Source organism: Carassius carassius, chromosome 42, assembly GCF_963082965.1.
Source record: "Carassius carassius chromosome 42, fCarCar2.1, whole genome shotgun sequence".
Classification (NCBI taxonomy): domain Eukaryota; kingdom Metazoa; phylum Chordata; class Actinopteri; order Cypriniformes; family Cyprinidae; genus Carassius; species Carassius carassius.
The window spans coordinates 1,662,201-1,689,542 of record NC_081796.1 but is presented as its reverse complement, the minus strand read 5'-3'; the positions used below and the strand labels follow the sequence as shown (position 1 = coordinate 1,689,542).

At 36.1% G+C, this 27,342-nt stretch overlaps 1 protein-coding gene and 1 long non-coding RNA gene across 5 annotated transcripts in view; one reads left to right on the top strand and one right to left on the bottom strand.

Annotated features, from left to right (window-relative positions):
• LOC132124045 (piezo-type mechanosensitive ion channel component 2) overlaps positions 1-27,342 on the bottom strand; it is a 141,585-nt gene that overhangs the window by 67,624 nt on the left and 46,619 nt on the right. For all 4 annotated transcript variants that reach the window (XM_059534798.1, XM_059534800.1, XM_059534799.1 and 1 more), the window contains exons 4-7: positions 23,667-23,709; positions 10,774-10,918; positions 4,239-4,521; positions 3,051-3,264 (exon numbers count right to left, since the gene is read on the bottom strand). In XM_059534798.1, coding sequence (XP_059390781.1) covers positions 3,051-3,264; positions 4,239-4,521; positions 10,774-10,918; positions 23,667-23,709 — 685 coding nt within the window. The remainder of the gene's footprint in view (positions 1-3,050; positions 3,265-4,238; positions 4,522-10,773; positions 10,919-23,666; positions 23,710-27,342) is intronic.
• Positions 1-27,342, top strand: part of LOC132124049 (uncharacterized) — a 62,056-nt gene that overhangs the window by 28,218 nt on the left and 6,496 nt on the right. The window lies entirely within an intron of this gene.

The following is a 27,342-nucleotide window of genomic DNA, read 5'->3' as shown; positions in this document are numbered from 1 at the left end:
AGAGAACCCAATCAAACACATGAGTCGTGCGTTTGGGTGGATGTCTGCAGCAGATATATATATATATCCCAATAATTAGAAATGGCCAAACTGTCCCCTCAACATCTGAGGCGGGGTTTACTGTTCACAGAAGCAGAGCGCGAATTCCTGAACGAAGCGTTGAAAAGGAGCGAGGAAAGATGGAAATAATACAACTTTTAATATGTGGTAACTGACTTTCTATAGAAAAGCTAAACTTCAGTGACGAGACAAGACATTTCACACACACACACACACACACACACACACACACACACACACACACATATATATATATAAAGATCTTTTAAGAAAAAGTATTAACAAAACATTTTTTTTTATATTTCTTAAAGATTTTACAAAAAAAAAAAAATCTTAGTTAAAGAAAAAATATATATTAGTATTTTAGTATCATTGAGATACTATTATAGTTTTTATTCATTTTCTGAATTAATCCAGAATTTTTATATGTTCTGTTTTAATTTTAATTTAAGTTGCATTTTCAGTACATATATTGTGTTTTTATTTTATTTTTTGATTTGTATTAGTTTTTGTTATTGCACGTTTTAGTTATGTTATTTATAATATATTTAAAACATATATTTATAATTATACATGTTTAGTTCTATATTAGTTTTAGGTTAAACTAAATGAAAATGATAAATGCCAATTCCTTGGCAACTATCTGAAATAAAATAAGTATTTTTTTAATATTTTATTTTATTTCACTTTATTTTAATTCAAGTTTCTGTGGTTCGTTACAGTTTTAGTATAATATATCTGGTTCAAAGTGGCTAAATATCAGATTGTTTTTAACGTAAACCAATCTGAGCACATTTTTGCTGATGCTCTCGGATGATTTATGTTCATGACATTATCACCACAGAAGAGCAAATGAGTATGACATGAACAATCACAGAGTCAAATCTGAAAACGTACAGCTTAATAAACAGCTGACATCCCACAAACCTGAAGACATATACAAACACAAGTTTGTAGAGTTTGGGTTTCCGTTCCTGCTGCACTTTACTCAGACACGAGGTCTTTCCCGGAGAGAAACGCTGGGCAGACGCCACAGAAAACACAGAACTACATCAAGATCTCTGAAAGCAAACTGAATATTGACTCTTCTGGAAATAGAGTCTGACAGTGTCGGCTTGAACCTCGTTTCTGGTTTGAGATGTAAACCGAAAGCTCAAATGATTTAAACGACGAGCCCAACAGGCCACAGAGGTTTTTTATGGACCATTTCTAGCCAGTTTTTCACATGCTACTAAACACACATGAGCTCTTCAAGAAAGAGAGAGTCTCTGGGACTCAAACTTTGTCATCTTTTCTAGTTATGCACAAATAACTCTTCACATGTCCACAGTACCATTCAATCTTCCTCTAATACAGGGTTATATGCTAAATAACTTAATAAAAACAAACAAATAATTTATAGCATGTGAGAGAAACAATGCATGACATTATAAAGACAATATGTTTGCAATATTATTTTTTTGTGTTCATTATTTCAAGCAACTGCTGAAAACTCATCTCTCTCGAACCTTGACTTGACGTCATCCTATATATATATATTTTATTTTATTTATTCCTTCTCTTTCTAGGTTGTACTTATTTGAACATTGTCTAAAACTTAGTATTACAAGCACTTTCTGTGTCTGTTTGCCTCTTTAAGATGAATCGCTTTGTGTATCCCCCAATTATAAGTTACTTTGGGTAAAAGCATCTGAAAAAAAAACAGGCCATTTTTTATATATATATATCTTTCCAATAATAATTGCAATATTTTCCGGAGTTTTTATTTCATCAGATCTAATAATAATAATAATAACATATATTTATTTGTTTATTTTTATTTCATATAGTGTTAAAAACCATAGACGTCAAAAAAATAAAACAATCATGATTAATCTCTTTTTATTATTATTGTTATTATTGAGTTTTTACATTTGATCAATTTATTTTTTAGGACTTTATGTATTGCTTCATCAAATGTTATAATAATAACATATATTGTTTTGTATTTTTTATTTTAAAAAGGTAAAAAGAAAAATGTATATTTTTTTATTAAAAACTATGACTAATAGAATAAAATTTATCATTATTCAAATAATAAAAATAATTATGAGTAATCTTATTATTTACTTTATAAATTGTAAAAAAGAAACACACACACACACACACACATACACACACACACATATATATATATATACTGTATATATATATTTTTTTATGAAACGTTTATTAGTCAGCTATTGAATTACTTATTTTCATATTTTTATAGGAGCCTTATAAAAAGTTTCAATTGAAAGAAAAATGCACTCAGATGCACTTAGAGGTTTTTCCAAGTTTTTTTTATATATATATATATATATATATACAGTATATATAATCCCGCAGACCCCATAGTTTAAAATCCCCAGCTCTAGAAGATATTCTCTGTACATTTCAATTATCCGCTGAAGTTCAGCCTTTAATCATGAACCAGCTTGACGAGATAAGCACACATGACTTCGTTCAGGTTGACACCAGACACCCGTCGCTGTAAAGACACATTACACAACAGGGTAGTTTACTAAATCCTCCTGATTGAGCTCCTCGGCCACCAGACACTCGCAGGCACACGCAGGATTCCCGCTCGGCGGATCGTTTAATTCAATTCTCCTTTTGTGTCTGACTTTCAAGCAGCAGCGTAATCTCATTGGTCACAGTAAAGGGATCCGGCTGCATGCGTCCCGAACAGGCGGCTCATGATGCATTGGTTTAAGCTTGCGGTCGAGATGTAAACCTTTTATGTGCAAAACGAGCAACAGCATGAATCAAAGCATTCAACTGAAGTCCTACATACTGCAGCGAATCTGAACAAGTTAAGCTCAGAGCCACAGCCTTGACGGGATGTTTAAAAACAGGGTGGGGATGCATCTACCAGATTGATCCTGAATACATTTAGGGCTCAAACCACACCAGCGTTCACATCCTATTAAATCCAGCTCTTTGACAGGTAACAGGCGGTGTTGTCTCACCTGGCATAACTGTTTCCAGGAGGAACGGCCTCCTGGAAGAACTGGAACTGGTAGAGATAGAGCATGATGAGGTGTCCGGCGCTGAAGATGGCCATCAGGACACACAGACAGCTGAAGAGGAGCGGGTCGAACCTGCGGCAGAAAGACCACCAGGTGCACAGGCCCAGGAAGGTGAAGAAGTACACAGTGGAGGTCAGAGACGGCAGCATCATACCTGGAACAAGGACACATTGAGAGAAGGCTGAGAAAAGTCATTTCCAGAGCCACTAATAAAGGTGCAGTGGAATTTCGGCACAATTTGTGTGCAGAAAACATCCATTCAGTACCGAAGCGATGTAAAAAGTCCAATTGGGAACCGTTGCTAAATTTGCACGGGGAAATCTTTCTCCCTTACACAAAACTTCCAATTATGTGGATTCCTGTTGAAATGACTTTATTGTTTGCCCTTAAAGGAATAGTCTACCCAGAAATTAAAATCTGCAGAAATTCTTTTGAAAACTTTTACATTACTGTCTCATCAATGGATGCTCTGCAGTGAATGGGTGCCGTCAGAATGAGAGTCCAAATAGCTGATAAAAACATCACAGTAATCCACAAGTAATCCAGTCCATCAGTGAACATCTGGAGAAGACAAAAGATGAAACACATCCAGCATTAAGATGTTTTTAACTCAAACACATAGAGTCTATAATCCATAAAGTCCAAGTGAAAAAGTCCATCTCCTGTTAGATCTGTTTAAACGCTGCTTGATCTGTGCAGATTTCTCTCCTGATTCAGACCAGAACACTTTTTCACTGGAGGAAGTGTTATAATGGATTATAGACTCTATGTGTTTGAGTTAAAATCATCTTAATGCTGGATGTGTTTCATCTTTTGTCTTCTCCAGATGTTCACTGATGGACTGGAGTGCTGTGGATTATTGTGATGTTTTTATCAGCTCTCATTCTGACGGCACCCATTCACTGCAGCGCATCCATTGATGAGACACTGATGTAATGCTACATTTCTACAAACCTGATGATGAGTAAACACTTGGGTAAACTATTCCTTTAACTGTGTGAAGTTTTATTCCTTTTTGTTTGATCTTTGGGATATAACAACACACTTGATCTTGTTTTCATCTTCAGTTTATAAATGAATGATTATTGATCCTGTGTGGTGAGTGATGTCTGTCTCAACACGACCTACCTGTGAGGCCCAATAATATGGTTACGACTACTTTTCCTGCTGTGGTAATCAGATTGCCAATGATTTCTTTGAGTTTGGACGCCACGTCTGCTATTTGCCGCAGGATCTTCATTTTGGTACTTTCTTCGACGTCTGCCTCCTCAAGTTCTCCATCCTCTACGTCCACTTCCTCCTCCACAGGAAACTCACAGTCTTCATCGCCCAGCTCGAAGTCTTCGAACAGCAGCTCATCCTCAAGCTCCAGTTTCTCACTTTTCTTGTTTTCTTCCTCGTCCTCCTTTTCCTGAAATCATGATGAAGGATGTTTACAATGAATCATAAAAGAGTTACAGAAAGTGCAAGATTCATTTTTTTCTTTATAACTTCCAATCCAATGGTTCCAGGGAGAAAGTTAGATTTAAAGGTGCAATAGGTGATTGTCTTCAGGAACATTTTTTGTTATACTGGTTGAACGTCTCTTCATATCCCGATAGCTAGAATGGCAAACAAACATCAACTACCCAATCTTCCTTCCTGGTATTGTAGTACTTTTAAAGTTTTCTCTCTGGTTAATGACACATGATGTAGCCCAGCGGTTCCCAATTCCAGTGCTCGTGCACATATTTTGGATGTCTCGCTTAGTTAACACACCCGATTCAGATCCAGGTCTTTATTATTCCTTGACAACAAAGACAAACTAGACTTTTCAGAACAAAACATTTTTTATTAAGATTGCTTTGGAAAGTAACAATTACAAGCCTCTAAATAAATATGTTCTGACTTATCAAATATCACTTCAAAAACATCAGTGACATTTATTAGAGAGTTCAAAACTATCCTTTCTTTCTGTCTGATCTGTTGTAAGATGAATCTGGTCTCTTTGAGGAAGAGCAGAAGAGTTAAAGTGAGTCTCCGGCTCTCCCCGGCACAGATGTAATCAAATTCAAACCCATAACTCAGCAAAACTCAATTGTTACCATCAGAATAGACTTCACTTACAAAGACAACATCCTTGAGGTTCAGATAAACATTTTTTGGGTTGTCCTGTGATACTCAAAACCAGAAATTCAATGGAGCCTTATTTTGAAATATCGAATGTGGCCCAATTCTTTGGGGAAGGTGAGGATGGGTGAAAGATTGAGAGACCAAATGATGTCACATAAAAGATCCGCTCACAGAAAAAAACACAGTTCTTCAAGACAGATTTGTTAAGGATTAACAAAACGTCAGATTATATAAAGTTGGCTGCATGTGAGGAATTCAGTCAGAAATTTAGTTGTGTTTCGGACGTGTCTGGTGGTTCAGTGATCAAATCAAAAACAGGCTTGTTGAAGTCAGCTCATCTAACACAGGGGTTTTCAAACTGTGGGTCGTGACCCACTTGTGGGTCACAGAATGGAACAAGGTGGGTCGCACAAAGTCACTTGGCTGCAGCTAAATTTGCGTTTCAATGACACACACACACACTAGGGTTGCACGAATGTGACGAGTGGGGCGGGGTCAAGAGCCGTGGGAACGGAGCGAGGGCTGTAGTGATTTGGAAATGAGCGACACTCACCGGTCTCGAGCCCCACGGAGGAGATCGGGAGGTTACAAAAGAGGAGCGACGACAGTGAAGGATGAGAGAGGACCAGGCCATTAAAAGGTTTAGTCGGTCGGCATTATTAAAAGAGAAAAAACTTGCTCACTTCAATACACTGTATTCAGCATGAGATTGCATACACCAGAAAATTAAAATGTTACGAAAACGCTTTCAGGTAGGCCATGTTCATTAATTTCTATTGTGCGTTTGAACTCTGCACTTTTTTTGTTCTGGAAATGGTTTGTAAAAAGCATTTCACATGTACAGAGTGAGCAGGGCACAAACGCAGGGCTAATTGTAATTCAATCAGGACCACTACCGTCAAGTATATTTATGACAATTATAATTGCATACAGTTAGTGTTGGCGGTATGGTTATGTTCTGGGCAACACTCCACACGCCTGTCCATGCAGCCATGCTTGGACATAGCGGGGAGAGCAGCAAGACAACCCCCCCTGGGGTACAGAACAGAACCATTATAAGCATACATAATTACAATTCACAATTACATGAGTTGTAAACAAAAATGTGATAGAGACTGCTTCCAATGAAGAGACTGTAAAGAAAGAACAAAGTTTGATCGGATTACAGGTTCAGTTGGTGGAGTTGGGGTTGGAGGAGGGAGTTAATTGCAAGCAGCAAAGCGATGGAAGAGACACTGAAGAATGGGAATTTAAATAGACCGCAGGTGATAGGTGTCAAGACTGGATTGGTACACGTCAGGAACAGCTGTCAGCTGATGCAAGCATGACTAACGTGGCCTGACTGAACTAACGCGATGCTCAATAACTACAAGAAGTCAAGTTCAGAAGTCTTTTGAAGATATTGCTGAACATTTATTTAACCATCGCAAAAATGAATTTCTGCCTGAACTTTTTCTGCCTGAATGAGACACATCTGTTTATTATAATTTTTTACTTATTTCACAATTATTTTCATCTCCAAACTGTTTTAGATAGTTCTGCTTTGCTTCTTACCCGGTCCTGCAGGTTTGCCTTATACAACATTAGGAAGATTAGACCCTTCCTGTCAGAGCAAGCCACCCAACTTCTCCAAGCTCTTGTTCTCTCCAGACTGGACTATTGTAATGCTCTCCTGGCTCTTCCTGCATGTACTGTCAAGCCTCTGCAATTGATTCAGAATGCAGCAGCTAGGGTTGTCTTCAATGAGCCAAAAAAAGCTCACGTTACTCCTCTCCTCATCAGGTTACACTGGCTACCAGTAGCTGCTTGCATCAAATTCAAGGTACTGATGCTAGCCTACAAGACGACCACTGGCACGGCACCAAAATACCTAAACTCACTTGTTAAATCTTATGTGCCCTCCAGAAGTTTGCGCTCTGCAAGTGATCGACGCCTTGTGGTGCCATCCCAAAGAAGTTCAAAATCACTCTCACGGACTTTTTCCTGGACTGTGCCCAGCTGGTGGAATGACCTCCCAATCTCAATTCATACAGCTGAGTCTTTACTCATTTTCAAGAAACAGCTAAAGACTCATCTTTTTCGCCTGCACTTAACCAACTAACACTAGCACTTTTTCTTTTCTTGTCTTTTAATTAAAAAAAAATAATTAATGGCACTTGTATACTGTTGTTGTTCCCTTGTTGACCTGACTGCTTCTGTTATTCTCATTTGTAAGTCGCTTTGGATAAAAGCGTCTGCTAAATGATTAAATGTAAATGTTATATATTCAATAATCTTGAGATTATTCACAATATTTTTTCCCCTTCTGTCAAATTTTAAATCACCTTTAATCCACCAACATATTTCATATTTTACGTTTTGTTTTCTCCCTAAATGGCCACAAACAGTGACTGCACAGTTTATTGAGTATTTGTTTTGTTTTTGTTTCTGTGGTAGCCCCGCCCACAGCAAAACCTCATTGGTCAAAATTCACACTCCTAACTGTATAACAAAGCTCCTTTGATTGGCTCTGAAAGTCCCCAAATGCAAAGCGGACAAACAGTTGTTTACAGCCTCTCTGCGGATGTTCAAAGTGTTTACCATTAAACATTCATCATAGTGAGTTCACAACAAAATAAATGCCATTTCAAAAGAGCCATCACAGAGAATTTGCGACAGGTAGGGTTGACTTTCAGTCAGGGTTACGAAACTAAAACTATAACCACAATAATAATAATACATTAACTCATTTTGATAACTCCGTCCATTAACCGAAGTTCATGTCTATCAGCATAACATCAGCTATTGTCCATCATGAGTCAAACACTATCAGTAATTCTTGTATTTCTCGTTCATTGTGGAGTTGTATGCTCAGCTGTTACGGTCTTATTGACATGCTGGCCTGTTTTTCTTGGAAGAGCTACTGCTAGTTGTTTTCCTTGGTTTCTGTAATAAGAATAATAATATTAAAACAACTCTACTTCATCCGCACACCTTTAAACACTTACAGCGTGGTCTTAATTATCTGCCTGTCACGATCCATAAAGGTCTGAGCATGTGGGAAAGCGTTCCAACATTTTACCAAACGACTTAGTGTCACATCGACCGATGATGCCAGTTTTAACATCAATACAGATCTATATAGCATGTCACCTATTCAGAATAGAATTAAACTCGTGAGAGAATATGGAATATGAAATATAAAGAAAAAGAAAAAGAATCAGTGCGAAGAAATAAAAAGGCAAGGTTGGGGGGTTGGTAACTTTAGCACCGCCACCGAAAAAACAACACCAGCAAATGTATTCCAGATGTGAACCTCCTGAACACACACACACACACACACACACACACACACACACACACACACACACACACACACACACACGTGTGTAGGAATGCAAATGCATTGCTAATAGCATTTAAAAAAAGTGAGCAATTAGGAAACGTGGCCACTGAATGACAATGCAAATATCTGATGATTTATGTTGCGTACATATGGTTTAAGGTTAATGCCAAACTCAGTAGCTTGTATATGCCTGATTATAGAGACCCAAGGCAGTATTCATTACATATCGTATTTACATTTGACAGACCATGATTTCATATCTGAACTTACAGCATGTAGAGTATGATGTTATGATAATCAGCAAACATTAAAAGGCTTCACTGAAATGTGCTGAAAATGTGCTCATCCTCAGGTCATCCCAGATGTAGATGAGTCTCAGATTTGGAGAAATGTGTCATTGCTTCAGTGTCTCAGCAATGGATGCTCTGCAGTGAATGGGTGCCTCATTCTGACGGCACCCATTCACTGCAGAGCATCCACTGATGAGACACTGATATACATTTTCAGCAAATTTTCATTTTGGCTGAACTATTCCTTTTATTGCACTATATAAGTCACTTTGGAATACAAGTTGCAGCACATTTTAAACATGACTTATATTTTGAAAAACACAGTAAGTGTCTGGAACTTATTTTGACTGTCAGGTGAAGAAAAGTAGGCTAGAATTAGCACAACTCTCCTCAAGTAGCTCTACACAAGCCCTACTAATCAGAAGACACTGGGATACAAAGCTTTACAATTTGATTGAGAAGTCTTGTCAGTATTTGAACATTAAAAGTCCTGTTCATCGATTTCATTTTACAGTAGCTTCCCAAACCCGCAGGATTCTGATCATTTCTGTTTGCATTTTTATTTCATCATTCGTTTTTCTAAAGCAATTTTAGCTAGTTCAGCTACATTATGCGTCTTCAGGCCCAAACGTCTCCATCCGCTCAGCGTATGTTTTCACAGGAACTGAAGGATCTTATACGGCAGAAGATCAAATTCAAAGCAAAGCACTTAGTGGAAATCAATACACTCAAAATATTTGAATTCTTTCTAGATCAATTAGCTGGTCACACACATTATATTTAAAAGATTCTGTGTATTTTTAGACAGAGTAAGTGAGAAAGCGATCTCTTGAAAGTGAATTAGGCCACATTAATCTCCACTAGTTTATTTGTGCAGAAAGTAGTCCTGACTTATTGACACGAAGGGTCCTTTCTGACTTGAATCCACATTTATATCATTTCAGTCAGAGGATAACAGTGACTGATTCATTTTATTATTATTATTATTATTATTTCAAGGAATGTCACACAAATCTAAATATTTCTTTTCAATCTAAATATTGTGTTAATTAATTGTTATATTTTCTATTGATTACTCTATAAGTGATCAATTAAATATATTTCAAACACATAATTCAGATAAAATAAAATTAAAAACACAGAAATGGAGGGGGGGGGGTTAATGAAACATGCAATACTTTCTTTAGATTAAAAGATTACATTTCTTCATTTTATGAATTTTTTTAATTAAACACATTTTTTTTTGGTGAATTTGCAGTAAGTCATACAACAGAAACGAACAAAAAACTGGGTCAAAACTAAAAGGTAGCTTATTCTGTAGAGTTTAAACAAACAACTTAGATTTCTATTAATTCTTATGGTCCAACAAACACGTGGAATCCATTAGAAATATTTGATAAATATTTTAATTAAAAGAGTACCATATAACAAAGCTATTATTTCATCCTTGTTTTAAATGAAAAGCCCTGTGGTGCAGGACCTTATTTGACAAAACAAAAAAACAAAAATGCATTTATTTATTTTTTGCACAATGTTACATTTTCTTTTGATTAAATTAAAAAAAAATGATGGTTTCATTTTATGAATCTCTTTAGACACTATTTTTGATGATGAATTGGCGTTGAATCCTGAATCCTGATTACATACAACAGAAAACAGAGTTTGTTGGGAAAAAATAAATCAATCAAATAAAACACATTTCATTGGGCCAAAATGAAAAGGGAGTTTATTTGTCAACCAACAACTTCAATCTTGAGGCTAACAATCTAACAAACATGTGGAAGTCATTTCCTTTTATATTAAGTGAATATTGTGAGAAATACTGATATCGAATGATATTGTGACAACGTTTATCAGCTACTAGAACTGAAACACTGGAGAGGGCAGACTGCTCACTTTAGTGTTGGTTTCAGGGGTCTGTGTTGTGTTTTCTCACCTGATTGTCTGCCTCCAAGTCGCTGTTGAGCTGAGACACATTCTCCAGACTGCGACACAGGAGCCACGTCACCAGACCCACCACAAACATGCCGATGTCCGGGATGAACACTCGGATGCCATTCCCGGCGTCTGCACCTCGGACACTGCGGCGAGATACACACACACACACACAGAAGAGTTATTAAAGACGGCGTGTAAATCAGTCCTCAGTTACGCCCAGTTCTCGGGAACCCCATCCTTGACACACACCTTGACATGCCGGACCGCTCAAAAAACAGAGTCATGTTTAGATAGCGCCACAGAGCATCAGTGTTTGCACTCTTTGGGAAGTCATGGTTTACTTACAGGTGTCTCTGCATATTTTAACATAAGAAATGACACAAGATAAATGTTTAGGTAAATGATATACTGTAGAACTGTGTCCGTTCCTCTTGAGCCAAACATTTAAGATGATTTTTTTATGAGTGCTTTTAGAGCAACAATGAGCTGCCTCTTAAAAACACACAAAACCACTCTGTTCTGCAATAAAAGCCTGTGACTCCCAGTATCCTCGCTCACAGCGCTGGCCCGTCTGGATCTCATTTCCGCGCTCGACCTCGAGTTTTCATGAAACCAACCCCTTCAAGCCTCAGGACAACATCTCTTCAGAGAGCGGCCCGACTCCCTGCTGGAAACTGAAACACTACTTGTTTCAGACTCGCACGTCCATAGCGCTCATCTCAGATCTTTACACAGCAGACGTTTGCATGGCTCTGCAATCCCAGCGCTTTCCAGAAGCTGTTCGAGAGTCTGATCAGACGATCATTTCAATACACCAAGTCCAAAAAGCTTGAACACAACCATAAACATATTTTGAAGATATCTTGTAAACTATATGATAAGTGCTGCTTGATTATTAAACAACAACAGATGTATGTGTATTTTAACATTATATCACAGTGTACTGCTAGCTAGAAGCAATTCAATCATTTACTTATAATATGTAATATGAGTTGTAATATGTTGACTTAAGTTTCTCAAACACTAAATCATAATAATAGCAGAAGAGATTATGGTTTTCCTTAAATGTATGACAGTCTGGATATTTTTCTATTTTTGTTGGTTGACAACATAAAACAATCCAGCCTGCACTGATTTCAAAGCAAAATCCAGACCCTTGCAACAATTAACCATGGTTTTAATAATAAATAAATAAACAATTTTCAAAAATAATAAAAATAAAATAAAAACTGGTTATTGTAGTTAAACCACAGTAACCACAAATTAACCATGGTTTTGATAAAATACTACTACTACTACTACTACTACTAATAATAATAATAATAATTAATTAATTAATTAGAAAATAATAATATTAAATAAAATAAAAACTGGACATTGTAGTTAAACCACGCTAATCACAAATTAACCATGGTTTTGATAAAATACTACTACTACTAATAATAATAATAGTAATTAGAAAATAATAATATTAAATAAAATAAAAACTGTACATTGTTGTCACGATCATTAGATGGAGTGCCCATGAGCTTCAGTAGAGGGCACTCCACTCAGGACCATTCCACCCATCAACCACCAGATGTCACTTGGACACTAGCACCTCTCATACTGTTGCACCACACCCGAACTACATTACCCATGAGTCACTGCATCACAATCACCCTGCCACACCTGCACCTCATTCATCAGCCAATTTCCTTGCCAAAAAAAACATATTTACTACACTTTTACTATATTAAAATCATGGATAATTTTCGTAAGGGTGTACTTTATTGTAACGCAGTACTGTTAATTCTTGTTAATTCTTTCTCAATTCTGTATCAAATGTAATAAGATAAAACACGTAACCCAAAAAGAAAAAAGAAGAAGATGCAACTTTTATCGAGCTGTACACAAAAACACCATACTGCATGAGTTTAGTGTGAATCACGAACAAATTATGAGCCGGTTCTCCAAGCAAGTTCCTGAATGAACCAGTATTTTAAACAAATCATTTGAGTTAATGATTCAATGACTCACTCATGCTGCCACCTACTGGACTGACAGTGTAATAATAAAACAATAATAATAATAATAATAATAATTCACTGTTTGCTCTTAAATACAATCTGGTAATAAAAAAATAAACATTTTCATCTGCGAAAGCTACTTTTGCCTTGTTGTCAATTGCATAACACCGCACGTAAATGTTTGCGTAGACTCAGGGCAGAGTCCCTGCTTTTAAAGCAAAGTTTCCCTGAATAGCCTCAATGCAACGGCTTTGAAGTGTGCGATATTTGCTTCATAAACTGTAATAAGTGGCAGACGTTATGGTTAACTTGCTGAAAACAGCCCAAGTGTGATTGGCTCATGGTGCAGATGCACTTTGTAATGATGTCCGCTGTATCTAAACAGTTTACAGCATTGCTCAGACAGGCCTTTCATCTCGACGAGCTCATGAAGAGAAAACTGTGAGCAGACATAGCTAAAGACAAAGGAGGAGGGCCACAGATGACACTGATTTGGGTAAAAGCAATGAATTAAGGGAACCATTGAAAGCAAACCTTTAGTTTCACTGCTGGACACTGAATTAAGCGATTAAAGTAGATTCAAGAACAAACTGAGATGCTGATGTTCATGGATTGCTGGTGAGTTTAGGGTCAAGAAAGAGTTTAGTTTTAGTGAGCGCCGCTGAACACAGAGGAGGAATGTGGGCTGACGCTGGCTGGCGTTTCACCAGGTGTCTCAGCAGGAGCCAACCACAGCCAAACAGACGTTACCTTCGCCTTCCCAATGCTCCAGTGCTTAAATACCAGTGAAATGGAGCAGAGATCAGCTGCTTCCAGAGCAGCCAACGAGAAACTGTCCAAACACACTCAAGCAGAACAAACCCAATAGAGCCCGATTCCAGCAAAAGCCTGCCAGGGCAAAAACCTCTTTCTGATGCATTAGATACGGCAAACAGCGCGCGCAAATATTGCTATAAAATTAAACTGCAGTAAGTCATGGATTTCAAGGGACAGGGCTGCAAACCTTAGAAACAAAACTCTTTTGTTCTCTGGATTGTGAAAAATGAAACTGCTTCATTATCCAGAACATTTTCTGTAAGCTTCAACAGTGCAGAGAATATATATATAAATAAGACAAGATTTAATGCATTTGTATATGAACGTAATTAATGCTTAAGCAATTACATTGTAGCAAAATGTAATGCAATGGTATTTAAATACATTCAACAGTATTTTAATGTTTTTGCAGTATTGGAAAAAAGGTTTCTGTGTTTCAGCATGACAGTGACCCTTTGAAAAAAAAAAAAAAAGACCATAAATGTTTAACTGAGTCTGGTGAGGAAGAACTCGACTGGCCTGCAGAAAGCCCAGACCTGAACCCCAAGAAACATTTATTTTACTATATTACTTATTTAAGGAGCAAAACAATATAAATATCAAACAAAAACTTTTTCATGACTATTAAATATCTTTACATGATAGGTAAAAATTGATAGCCTGAATGCACTGTAAGTCGCTTTGGATAAAAGCGTCTGATAAATGCATGAATTTAATTTAATTTAATTTAATTTTAAATGTGTGTGTGTGTATGGGTGTGTGACCCTGAACCACAAAACCAGTCATAAGGGTCAATTCTGGAAGCTGGATAAATAAGTTTTCCATTGATGTGTTGTTTGTTCGGAGGACAATATTTGCCCGAGATGCAACTATTTGAAAAATATTGAGAAAATTACCTTTAAAGTTGTCAAAATGAAGTTCTTAGCTATGCATATTAATAATCAAAAATGAAGTTTTAATATATTTATGATAGCAAATGTACAAAATATATTCATGGAACATGATCTTTACTTAATATCCTAATGATTTTTGGCATAAAAAAAAACAATGTATTTTTGGCTATTGCTACAATTATACACAATATAGACTGGTTTTGTGCTCCAGGCACACACACACACACACACACACACACACACACACACACACACACACACACACACACATATATTCAGATTACTTACTTTTCCTGATAAAATTGTTAGAAAAAATTGGGCATGAAATGTACCCTAAAATATGGATTGACCCATATAGAAACACCATGATGTCTGCATTTTAAACGTCATAATCTGTTTTGCAGGAATAGAAAATATTTTAAATGACAGATATCGGGAGCGTTGTGATGAGTCTTTAGTTGAGGATCTTCAGTGTATTGTGCTTAATTAACTAAACTAAACACATTTCAAAGGTCCAGCAGGCCATCTGCTTGTTGAGTAATCCAATCTCATCTCTCAGTAAGATCCGTAATGGGAAACATCTGTCATCAAGCTCACAAAAGACTTATTTTCCAGCAGTGTAGGACGGCTATGTGCTACAACAAGGCCTTCTGTGATGCAGGCTGGGATACAGAACGGTTACAGTATTCACAGAGATAGTTCTCTGTCACTTCAGACAATCAGAAAACACACACACACATGATGTAGATGTCCGCATGTCAGGCTGATATACAATAGGTCCTTGATCCTTCTTATAATATATATATATATATATATATATATATATATATATAGAGAGAGAGAGAGAGAGAGAGAGAGAGAATAATTTAGAAAGAGTGAGAATTTGAATATTATTTTTCACTTAGTTATGACCTATTCATTTTGGATTTTATACATTTAGGAAACCAAAACTAAATGTTTATTACTCATAAAAATGTAATTTGTAAGTGTCATTTGTTTGAGTCATTCAGTCTTCAGTTTCCAAGGCTGTGATTTATCTTAATTTCTCAAGATCTTAGACCTTTAGAGTTTTTTTCAGAGCATCTTCTAGGTTAGAATAATTAAAGCTCTGATCACAGAAATACATTCCAGTTTAACAGATATTCACTTAGAAAACATTTCTTTTAAATTGTACAAATATTTCAGAAATATTGCTGCTTTAACTGTATTTTTGCTCAAATAAATGCAGCTTTGGTGAGCAGAAGAGACTTCTTTCAGAAACATTAAAAATACCTTACCAACCCACAACTTTGAATGGTAGTGCAACTAAAAAATAAAAAGCAACAAAACATCAGATAATATACATCAGATAATATTTCTAAAAAAGGGATAACTTGCTTGATTTTCTCCTGGTGTCTTTCCTAATCAGGACAATAACCCACAAACATGCAGTTAACAGAGCACCACCCGGAAAGCTTTAGTTCAGATCAGTTCAGTTGAAGATTGTTTTGTCCCATTTCAAACACAATGGAGGCAGTGAGGCTGAATCACTGAACCTTTCTGTTTGCAGAGCGACAGAAGAAGCTAATTCCATGTGGACAGAACAGCTTGGAAAGGGCTGAAAGTGGAGTGGAAGCCATGAATCATTCTCCACTGAATCATGCTAGGTTGTTCCTATAAATGACTTGTTGTTGGCTAATAAAGCCGAGCGAGGTTAGTCAACATGACTGATACAGTGGCCTCCTCTGATAACCTGCTTCCAAATGAAGATCCCTAAACCTCATGAACAGCAACAAGATGAGTAAAGTTTGTGAGCAAACGTAGAGGTTGGCTTGAAAAAGCATAGCCTGAAAGTTTGAAGCAGCTATAAAAGCTTGAAGGTTGAAAGTTTAGAAAGATAGATTGGAAAGATGTTCTAACACAATTACCATTTGTTTGTAAAATTATTAGCACGTTGTTCACATGATTTGCATGTTGCTAGCATGTTGTTAACACTGTTAGCATGTTGTTAACATGATTTGCATGTTGCTAGCATGTTTCTAACATGATGCTAACATATTTTATGGTGCTAACATTATATAACATGCTGCTAGCAGGATTGAACATGGTGCTAGTTTGTTTAAGCATATTGCTAGCATGTTTTAACATGGGTAACACGTTTATAACATGTTTCTAGCCTGATTAGCATTTTGTTAATATGTTGTAGTATGTGGTTAGCATGAATTAGCATGTTGTTAGAATGTTTCAACGCGATTTTGCCTCACAAGTTTTTAACATTATTAGCATGTTTGCTAGCATATTTCTAACATGATTAGCATGTTGCTGGTACTTTTCTTACCCGATTAACATGATGCTAACTCGTTTTATGTTGCTAACTAGGGGTGTGACGAGATCTCGTGGCACGGGATCTTGAGAGATCCAATGTGTCTCGCGAGATCTGACTGGTCTCGAAAACGTCACGCTATCCTCGCCCAGACCATTAAAATATATTTGCTTTACACTTGTCCTTTCACCAGTGGTGGTATGTAAGATATTTTATGTTCACATCATGCAAGTGGACGCATGATAAGCGGGAATATAACGCAGTGTAGTTTTTATCCAGTCATGAAAACAGAAATCAGTTTAATGCATAATGCCACAGAATTTGTCATAATTTTAATTGATAAATCAAAAGTAGGTAATTACACTTAAATCGAATCCCGATATGTATCTGTAAATATAAAGCCGCAAAAGTAAATTTAAATATGAATACTTCTTGGTCTACTACACACAGAAGCGCACCTGAGAGTCTCTTCATGAGCATTTTACCATTTTATTTGAGTAAAACTAGCTTCATATCACATACACGGAACTGTAAATGTAATTGCAGTTATTTTTCAGTACTATTTTTCAGTAGAATGTACACAGCCTACTACCACTACTACTATTACTAAAATAAAACAAACATTATTTTTTTAAGGATTAATCAGACAACATTTCTTTCATGTATTAATTTTAATAGTAAATCCCCTTTGTTTGCCAAAAAATAAAGTTTGCTTTATTTTCAATAATTAAAAGATACATGATTTCATTTGATAAATGATTTTTCATTTGATGTCTTCATTTGATTACCAGAAAAAACATGTTTTTAATGCTTTTTAAATAATAAAATTTAATTTAACTATTAAAAAGGAGTTGAGAAAAAATTTAAACAGAAAAAAAGCAATACAGAACAATTAAAATTGCAAAAATTGTCATAGGGCCCTTACTATCCCTCAGCCTTGCTGCGCCCCCTATACACTGTTAAAAATCGCTTTAAAAAAACGGCCAAATGTTGACAGTAACCAGACTGACTTTATTTCTGTCAGATCAGGGATCAAAAGATCTTATTGAGGATTACAGAGATTTAGATGATGATGTTTTACTGTTTCGTTTGACGTTACCATTGTGGAGATCAGTGTTTGCTTTAGTTGGGCTCCTGATCCTTGAATTTTGAACTTTAAGTTTTGTTTGATTCCTCTTTTTGTGTCTTCATGATACATCTGTTGTAGTAATTTTTACATGGGCGGTCAAGTGATTATGGCTGTGTTTTACAGCAATGATCTACTAGACTGACTTAAAGTGCTGCTAGAATAATTTGGTGTTGAGATATGAGTGTATTTCAAAATGTATTTTCTTTAATTTCATAAGACTGAACCGCAATGTGATAACCAGAACATAGGGATATAAGAGCAGGTTGGCTTGATACATTTTGAGCTTCAGTGTCAGCAACACTCAAAGAGAGACATCAACAATCAGCATATGAATCTCAACAATGGTGACAATCAAAAGGTTCATGATGCAATGCATGCTGGGTACCAGCACAGGATAAAACTCATCCATGACTCCCAGCATGCATTGCGGCATGAATAAATTATGCCCCTGATTTGTCCACTTATTTTCTTGAATTCTTATGTGCTTATATTTTTGCTTTTGTCTTAAGTTTAAGTAGCATGTTTTGTGATGTTCAGAACTTAACTGTTTATTTATTTTCTGGATTGCCACCATTGTTGTGATTCATACGCTGATTCTTGATGTGTCTGTCTAAATTACAACAAAGCTATTTTTTTTAATGAGTGATATTTTCTTAACAGTCTTTCATAACTTATGGCTCAGCAGTGTTCTTCTTTTGCTGTAGTATCAACATTCAATAAGAGAAGGGACATGGGATTGGATCAGAAATAAGTGAATGTTTGTTCTTCTTAACCTATAAACAACAATACCAGACTTTTTTGCTATAACAAGTTCCAAAGACACATTGTTACAGCATGTAAAAAAAAACAAAAAAAAACCTTAGTGTTGAACAAAAGTCACGGTTCAAGAGCCCAACTAAAGTAAACACTGATCTCCATCATGGTAATGAAAAAACACCTAAACCTCTGTAACTCTCAATAAGATCTTCTGTAGACATCTGACAGAAATAAAGTCAGTTTGGTTAGTAATGTGAATCTGGTGAAGCTGTTTTAGGAGTTGTTAAATCAGATCTTGAGATATTTGATGAATTCTTTTATTTCAGTTGATTTCATCTAAGGTTGTGGCTGAAGTCAGTTGTAGTTCTTGTGTTTCTCTTTCCTTCAGTGATTCTGTTTGTTAATAGCATGTGTTCATCACTAATGCTCAATCATCAATTAATCACAGAATTATCTCATTAACTTCACTGATTCAGTGTTACTCTAACACTCTGTAGTGTGCACACATTATAAGTGTTCATTCAAAACTGAGGATTTTGTTGTGGGCTTTAAAGGGTTAAAAATCTAAGATGAAGAAAAAACAGCATGAAACATTATTTAACAGTAATAAACTGTAATTAACACCCCTGCTGCCAGTAAATAACTGTTTTTCTACAGTTTGTTGCCGTAAATAAATGGTTGCATAAATGGTTGCCGTTAAGTCAAGGAAAAAGCTGTAATATACTGTAAAACGTAAAAGTCAGATTTACCAAATGAAAAAAAGTTAATTTGACTAAAATATTTGTGAACATCCATAGAAAAAAAGTTATGCAAAGTCATACACCGATAAAGAAAGTAAATACTGAACTCAACTGTAATATGTGTTTGCACAAGAGAGATCTGTTAGTTTAATGTAGTTTTGTTGTTCACCATTGTGCTGAAGATAGAGCCTGTGCTTCAGTCAATGATGAGACACAAACACTGATCTTCTGTTGCTTTATATAAAGACAGTAAATGTGGAGCCGCTGATGCAGTGGTGATCTCTGCATTGAGTATTTCAGCACATACATGTGTGCTATAGCTGACAATGAGCTGCAGTGATTTGAGTAAAAGTAATGTATTTAGTTATTTTACTACAACACATTAAGTGTTTGCAGTTTTATATTAAGAAACATTCCTTCTCAGTGGACTCAAATGAAGTAAGTTCACAGCAATAACATCGTAGGAATGCTAGTTTTAAAAACTCGAACTGTTTGAAGCAGTGGGAGTGGAGTTAATTTCCATGGTAGAATTTACGGTAAAATACTGTAAAAAAAAAAATAAGAACGGTAAATTAATGATTGAGAGCTGTAAATTAACAGTACTTTACTGGCACCCCTGCTGCCAGAAAATTACTGTTCTTAAACGGCACAATTTTTTACAGTGTAGTTTGGGAATGCCTTCTTTCTTTGCGTGAACATTTGGGCGGTGCTATGCAAATCCTCCCACACAGTGATGTAGAGATGTGGGGGTGTGTTAGAACGAGCAGTTTTAGGAGGGCGTGGTTGACTCTTAACTTTTATAAAGAATATCTCTTTGGGTTTGAGTCTTTGCAACTTTACAGAATTTCTTTATGCACCAAGATCTTGTAACCCTCAAAAAGAAAAAGGAAAAAGTTTAATCGCATCATATGACCCCTTTAACAAAAACTGTAAGTCCGATCAGCTAGAAAAGATATAGCAACCCAAGTCTGACCAGTCTAATGGTCTGACCCGAGTTTGGTGGTTGTAGTTTGAAAACTCTAAAAGGAGATTCAGTCCAAATTAGAAGAAGAAGAAGCAGCCGCAGCTTAAATACTAAATCAGCTTTCTCAAGCCAACCTAATTACATCCTAATTATTTGTACAGAAAATAACAGTGAGCCCAAGCCCAGAGCAGTGCATGCTGGGAGGGAGGCATCCAAAGATGGTTTGGGTTTCTTCTCTCCAAGAGCAACATGCGGCACAGTGGAGCGATTCAGGCTTCATGTAGCGTTGCTCATAATGAAGCGCCTGTTTCAATCTCCCTTGTGTTTTAATGGTCAGGTTTAATTGCAGATTCAAGAAAAACAGATCTGATTTATGCTGTGTAAGTCCAATTTAAATAGAAAACACACAAAGGATTATTTTGACATGAGCTCGCACATTTTACGACTCGTTGGCCAAATTAATGACAAATTACCCGAGGAAGTTATGTGGGAAGCGTGGTCAGATATGGTATATCAGAGAACGCCTCATGAGCATTAATCTATATTGGTAAATATGGAAAAGATCAGACATTGAGAAGATGTAAACCATTGTTGCAAATGTAATTTATGAGTGTTTCTTAGAAATCAAACGCTAGACTAAACAAAACCTTGTTTGGGTTGGGAAACCTGCATGTAAACTTCTAATTTAAAATCGAAGGAAACTGATAAAGTTAAGACAATACTCCACGGAGTTTAGTGGAAGAAATGAAATGTTGATATGACAAAGCCAACAAAGTTTGAGTGCACATGAATCTGATTAGAGCTCTGAAATATGTATTTCCCTTTCCTTATGCTCAGAGCCAACATGAGCCTTTAAAGTAGCATGCTCTACATACCGCTCTGTATTAAATACACATTGCTCATATTCATTATGTTCCAACATTTTATTTTATTAGTATATTCTATGGGAGCCCAGTTGAAGATGTTCTTTTGGAGGTTCCCAGGATTTAAATATCTGGAGCTCTTAAGCAAATGTGAGTGTTGCTTATCTGTGTAAAAACCTGCAGTGACAAAACGATAGGGTGTTGTAGATGGGTGCCAAGGCACTGCTATGCAGTTTTAGTGTGTTCTTATGTGGTTGCATCAATTGCATTGTTAAAGCAATTGCCTACACACATTAGTGCGATTCGAATGCCGTCGTCGCAGCTGTATTATCATGTAACCCAGCTCTGGGCACATCATCACAGCACATATGGTTTGTGCTAGACTTCCAGACACTGCTCTTCCTCTACAGTCAGGTAAATTAGAGCTGTCTGTCACTAACATCACTCAGATCACGACTAACATGCGTGTTGTAACTGCTTCCAGCTGTTGTGAGCAGACTCGGTGTTCAGAAGCTCTTCTCCAAAGCGTTTCGGATGATCTGGCCTCTGCCAATTGGACCAATGAAATGTAAATGCTTTCATTTGCGTTCTAAAGCACTAATGCAGTAATGGCAAGACAAGCTGTTTGTAAATCAGGCCAAGTATTCACCAGTCTGCTAGGTAACCACACATGAGCATGTGCACATGTATATGTGAGTGCTTCTTTAACTATCAGCTATGCAATCACTTAATATACTAAACGACCTTGCAACACACTAGCTTTGAAGTTAAATTACTGTAAATTAAAACACTGCTAACAATGCTGAACAGTTTACATACAGTGGGAAAAGAAAATAATCAAATTTAGTTGCATTGCAAAGCAATGTGATTATATTAAACGGTGCTGATTCTTTTGCACAGAGTCTGCGCGCTTGCTGATGTCATTGTGTCTTCTTTCTGGAGCGCAGTCGCTGCTGTCTGATTAGCATTCGTCAGTGTTTTAACCGGAGGCACCATCGAGGGCGAGAGCGACCGAAACGGCCCACAGACACCCGACACTCACAAAGAAGACTAATAAACATGATAAGAAAGATGAAACAGAAAAGAAGGACTTGTATAAACGATGCCACCCACAGCATCCTAATGACTAAATCAATCACACAGTCCAGAGCCAACCAGTCAATGGGTCTGCACACAGAATGCACTGCGTCTAGGGGGAAATCATTCATTTGAGAAACCCTTTGGGCTTTGAACTTTAACATAGAGGAAAAATATGAATAATAATAATAATAAAAAATGATTGAACTTAAATATCAACAAGTGAGTGTTTATAATCATTGCCAGTGAAAAAGAAGTGCACTTAATTGTACTGAATGTGCACTTACAGTTAATGTAATTTTAATAAAAAATAAAAGTCCACTTAAAGAGAGACACTTTTATGAATTATTACAATTGAGTAGAGTTTAAGAAATTACTATTTTGATTAATCTTGTATCATCTTCAAAGAAGTACACTTTGATGTGTTATCTTTGATATACTAAAACACATGTAAAACACTTGATTATGACTTTAACTCTAGTGTGTTTTTCAATATTACGTGATCGTAACGTGACATAATTTAATAAGTTAAGTATATTATTATAAGTTAATATAATGTCATAAATTGCAACTTAATTATTACAAATGTGTAATTACAAATTACTGTAATGGCACACAAGTTTCAATTATAGAAATTACATTAAAGTATATTTAGTTTACCTAACCATATTTCAAAGACAATAGTTATATATTAAGAAAGGATATGTAAAAACATTCTACTTAAGTGGGTCAAAGTACAGCTTATTTCATTTAATAAAAATTTAAACTATAATATATTTTTATTTAATTGAAAATATAATGCAATTTAGTGTCCAAAAACAGTATATTCAAAGTGCACTTAAGTATGTTCTTTCCATAATAAGTCCTCTTTTTAAAAGTATGTTAAAGTGTACTTCTTTTTCACAAGAGAACAGTCAACATTTGGACTCACTTTACTAAACGGCTATAGCAGTTTAACTAAACTATTAATCTAGATGATAAACTGCATCATTAAAGGACAAATTTTAACAAATAGTGTGGTTGGAAGACAAAACCAAGAGATTTATTTTTTTTTCTATGAAAAATATCAGCCAATATCTTTCATTGTTCTGTCATAAAATAGGTGAGGGGGAACGGATGGACCTGCCCTGATCATGTTTTATCGTCCATATTATTTTCAAATACATTATTTTGTTATTCTATATTACATTTCTTGCTGTGTTTTGATGGATCTGATCCAGGTCCAAAGCCTCCAAACAAAACACCACGCGCTCTTCAAAGTGAACAATGTGTTTGGTGTTGCCAACATTGACACGGACGAGTCCAGCGCTAATCTGAAGAAAGAGAAAATACAATCTCTTACCTTTCAAAGCCCAGCTGTCGTATTGATCTCTCCCATGATGAACCTGCAGAAACACAACACAAGGAGGTGTTCAGAACAGCGGGAGATGAAGTTTTCAGTGACTAAAGCGATGGATGGTAAACGAAAGCTTGCAGGTTTGAACCATGAAAGTAGTGAACTGTCAACCATTGGCTGTTTACTGGATTGTGAAAAGTCTCTAAATGGCAGGTTGATGGAAGAAATAATCGTTTATATGATCTTATACAGTTAGAAGAGGTGTCTTTCAAAACCCCAAACTTCTAAAGCTAATGTAGATGCAAGATGTAACAAGTAATATATATTTAAACAAATATATGGCATTTGATTGAACCATGTTTTAGGTGTACTGTAACACAAAAGTCACTCGAGATAAAAGCAAATGACTTCTTATTAACAAAAAGCATGTGAAACAGCATTGTTTTGGTGTTATTCTGTCTTTCATTGGATCCTGAGGCACACAGAGGACAGCCGTCCACGTCATCAGAATGAACACCTCATTCACATCAGTCCAGAGACCCAAACCACACACAGATATCACCAGATCCTGCTCATTTCACAAGCCCTGATGCAGAACACTCACCAAAACATCTGGCAACGTTTTATTGTGGTCTAGCTTTTTTGTCGGCGGAAAGTGCAAACCAAACATCACGTGATTCACAGCACACTGAATCTCTTCAGGAAGACGTCTGTTTACAGGGACACTTCCAGGTATTCAGACTGTGTGTCTGCCAAGAGAAATACAGTACATCCTCCAAGACTTGACAAATTATTAATAATGTAATTAGGTTGTGGATTGCTTGACCACTGAATCACATTGGCAAACTAGAAAATGAGCAAACCAGAAAAACTATAAGAACAACAACAACAACAACTAAAAAAAGATTAAAAACCACTCTTTAGATTTCTGACATCACGTGACATCATCCAACATGTGCTCAGTTTCATACTAATGAAATAGTTCACCCAAATACAAAAATGATCTGAACATGCGTTCATCCTCATGAGTTTCAGCTTTGTAGAAATGTAGCATTGCATCAATGGATGCTCTGCAGTGAATGGGTGCCGTCAGAATGAGAGCTGATAAAAACATCACCAGTCCATCAGTTAAGAAAGCATAGATAGATAATAATAGTATTTAAGCAGGCCATGGAGAGTATCCACATACTTTTATTAAGCCCAATTACTAACAGACAGCAGCTGTTTTAGGGTTTTTTTCTTATAGAGACGTTCACAAATATGTCTAGAGTCTGAGATCAAAGCTCAGAGAAACGCTCTATTTGGAAAAGCTCTATCGGGTCAAACTGAGTTGTGATGTCGAGAGCGATCAGAGAATGCAGATCTTGGCGTGTCGAATCATCACAGCTCGTAAAACACTGCAACATTTCACATCTCGAGTCGTCTGTTGTGTCAGGAGGAGATCTCAAGGCCTTTGTGATGACGCTCAGGAAAGCGTTCAGGAAGAGGAAGGAGGGTGGTCTTCTAAACACAGCCTGCTCGATTGAAAGCCTGATGATTTCATTAGATTTCTTTTGTGGGGAGACTGAAAACACACAGAGATCACGCTCGATCGTTTCAGACCGTCTGTGAAACTGATCAAGTCAGCTGCGTATCTTCAGTCTGGAGTCCACACGAAGCTTATTTGGAGAGATTCAGTTTAGATGCTTTCAGATGTGGTCGTCGTTTTCATTTCCAGAATATCACCGTCGAGGAGAAGTCCAGTGCTTTCTTATTGTTGAAGCTCAGCTGGTTGTTCACACAGATTAACTGCTAAAAACAGTTTTAATTTGCCTATTTCCACCAAAGAGAAAAAACAAAACTGTGAGATAAAGCTTAAAATAAGAACATTTGTGTGGAACAAGTTCACAAAGTGAGATATAAAAGTCACAGAGCTGACATATTAATTTGCTTTGGGCATATAAAGTTACAATTATGAGAAACATCTATGCAATTACAAAAAAATAAATAAGTTGCCATTAGAAGAAATACACTTACCGGTATTTCTACTGTACTATTTTATTTTAAGGCAGAAACAAGCCTTCATATGAAAGAGTACAAGACTAATGCTCAAAATACACAACAATAATTTATACACTTTAATAAACTGTAATATATATATATATATATATATATATATATATATATTATATTTATTATATATAATTTTTATTATATAAGTAAAAGATGATTGTATTAAATTTAACAAGAAGTTACTATTAATTATTATATTTTTAATTTTGTAATTATTTGTGTAATTTGCATGCAATTTCTGAGTGAAAATGATTTCAAAGTAAATACTGCATCGGTTTTGATGTCTTCTTTAAATAAAAAATAAAAATAAAAACATAAAAAAAATTGTTTTTTTTATCTTTTTTTTATTATTATGGATCACTTTTGATCAATTTAATGTGTCCTTGCGGAATAAAAGTATTAATTTCTTTAAGAAAACCAAACGTTTGAGTGGATTTGTTGCGATGACTCTCACAAACTGAACATGGTGTCGGTGAGCTTGAGGAAACACAGCATCACATCTAGCCTTTGTTAGAAGTGGAGTATTTTTAGAAACGCGTCCTGAGGAAGCCGATCTTTATCTGCTGCAAAAATATTAAGAGCAGCAGAACGGGCGTTTGTTCTTATTGCTGGCAGCCGTACAGTATACGCTGACAGATGAAAAGGCTGGCCGTGCTGGAGCTCATACAAACAGGAACAATGTCTTATTAATTCACTCAGCAGGAGGTGGAAATAAAGTGATGCGTAATCGCTGCGATTGTGTAACTGCATTCATGTCAGTCAGGGAAATTAGAGGAGTGTTTGACTGGAGGCCTAAGCTGATCAGAAGCAAATAAAGCTATTGTGTGAGAGAGGAGCTGAAACATTTAACACATTAGCATCTCTCACACAGCAGGAGTTTGACTCTATAAACCAGAGCAGCCATCCATCAAGTGCTTTCATCTCCACAGAGCGACCGCTTGTTTCTCTGTTCCACACGCCTTTTTACTGCCTCAGATTTATTAGGAGAGAGATGTAATTTTTGGCACGGGCCTGGTTTACCGCATCGCACAGAAAGGCAGTGTAAACACGGCGGTAATGAGACGCAAGAGCGGCTGATAAACCCAGGAATGCTTGCTCTACTGTGTGTTTGTGTCTTTGAAACAGATGCACAAACCACGATTAGTCTTAAAACACACTTCGGAATAATTTTTTGCACAAAATAACAAATGTTTTCATCTGTTGGGTTTGGGAATCAGGGTTTTTCCACCAAATATTAATTTCTTAACTCTTCTAAAGTTAAAACATTGGTATTGTGTTGTCTAAAAATGAATGCAAACATGCTGTCTTTTTAGTTTTTTTTAACCAATTGTCATTTCACGCTCTAAATGACAACATCTTTATTTTAAAAAGTTGTTTCCTCAAACTTATAACTATAAATCGTAAATCCAGATAACCTGAGAATTTTTTAAGTGGTCTCTTAACTTTTTCCAGAGCTGTATGAATATTATATAACAATATATTCGAATTATATATATTCATATCATATTATATTATATTGACAAAACAGTGGCAGATGTAATCCAGCCATTAAAATCAGTTTTGGGAACATCGGACTAAACATAACTGCAAAAATGCTTTGCAAATGACCCTTTGTGTTTTGGTATTTCGT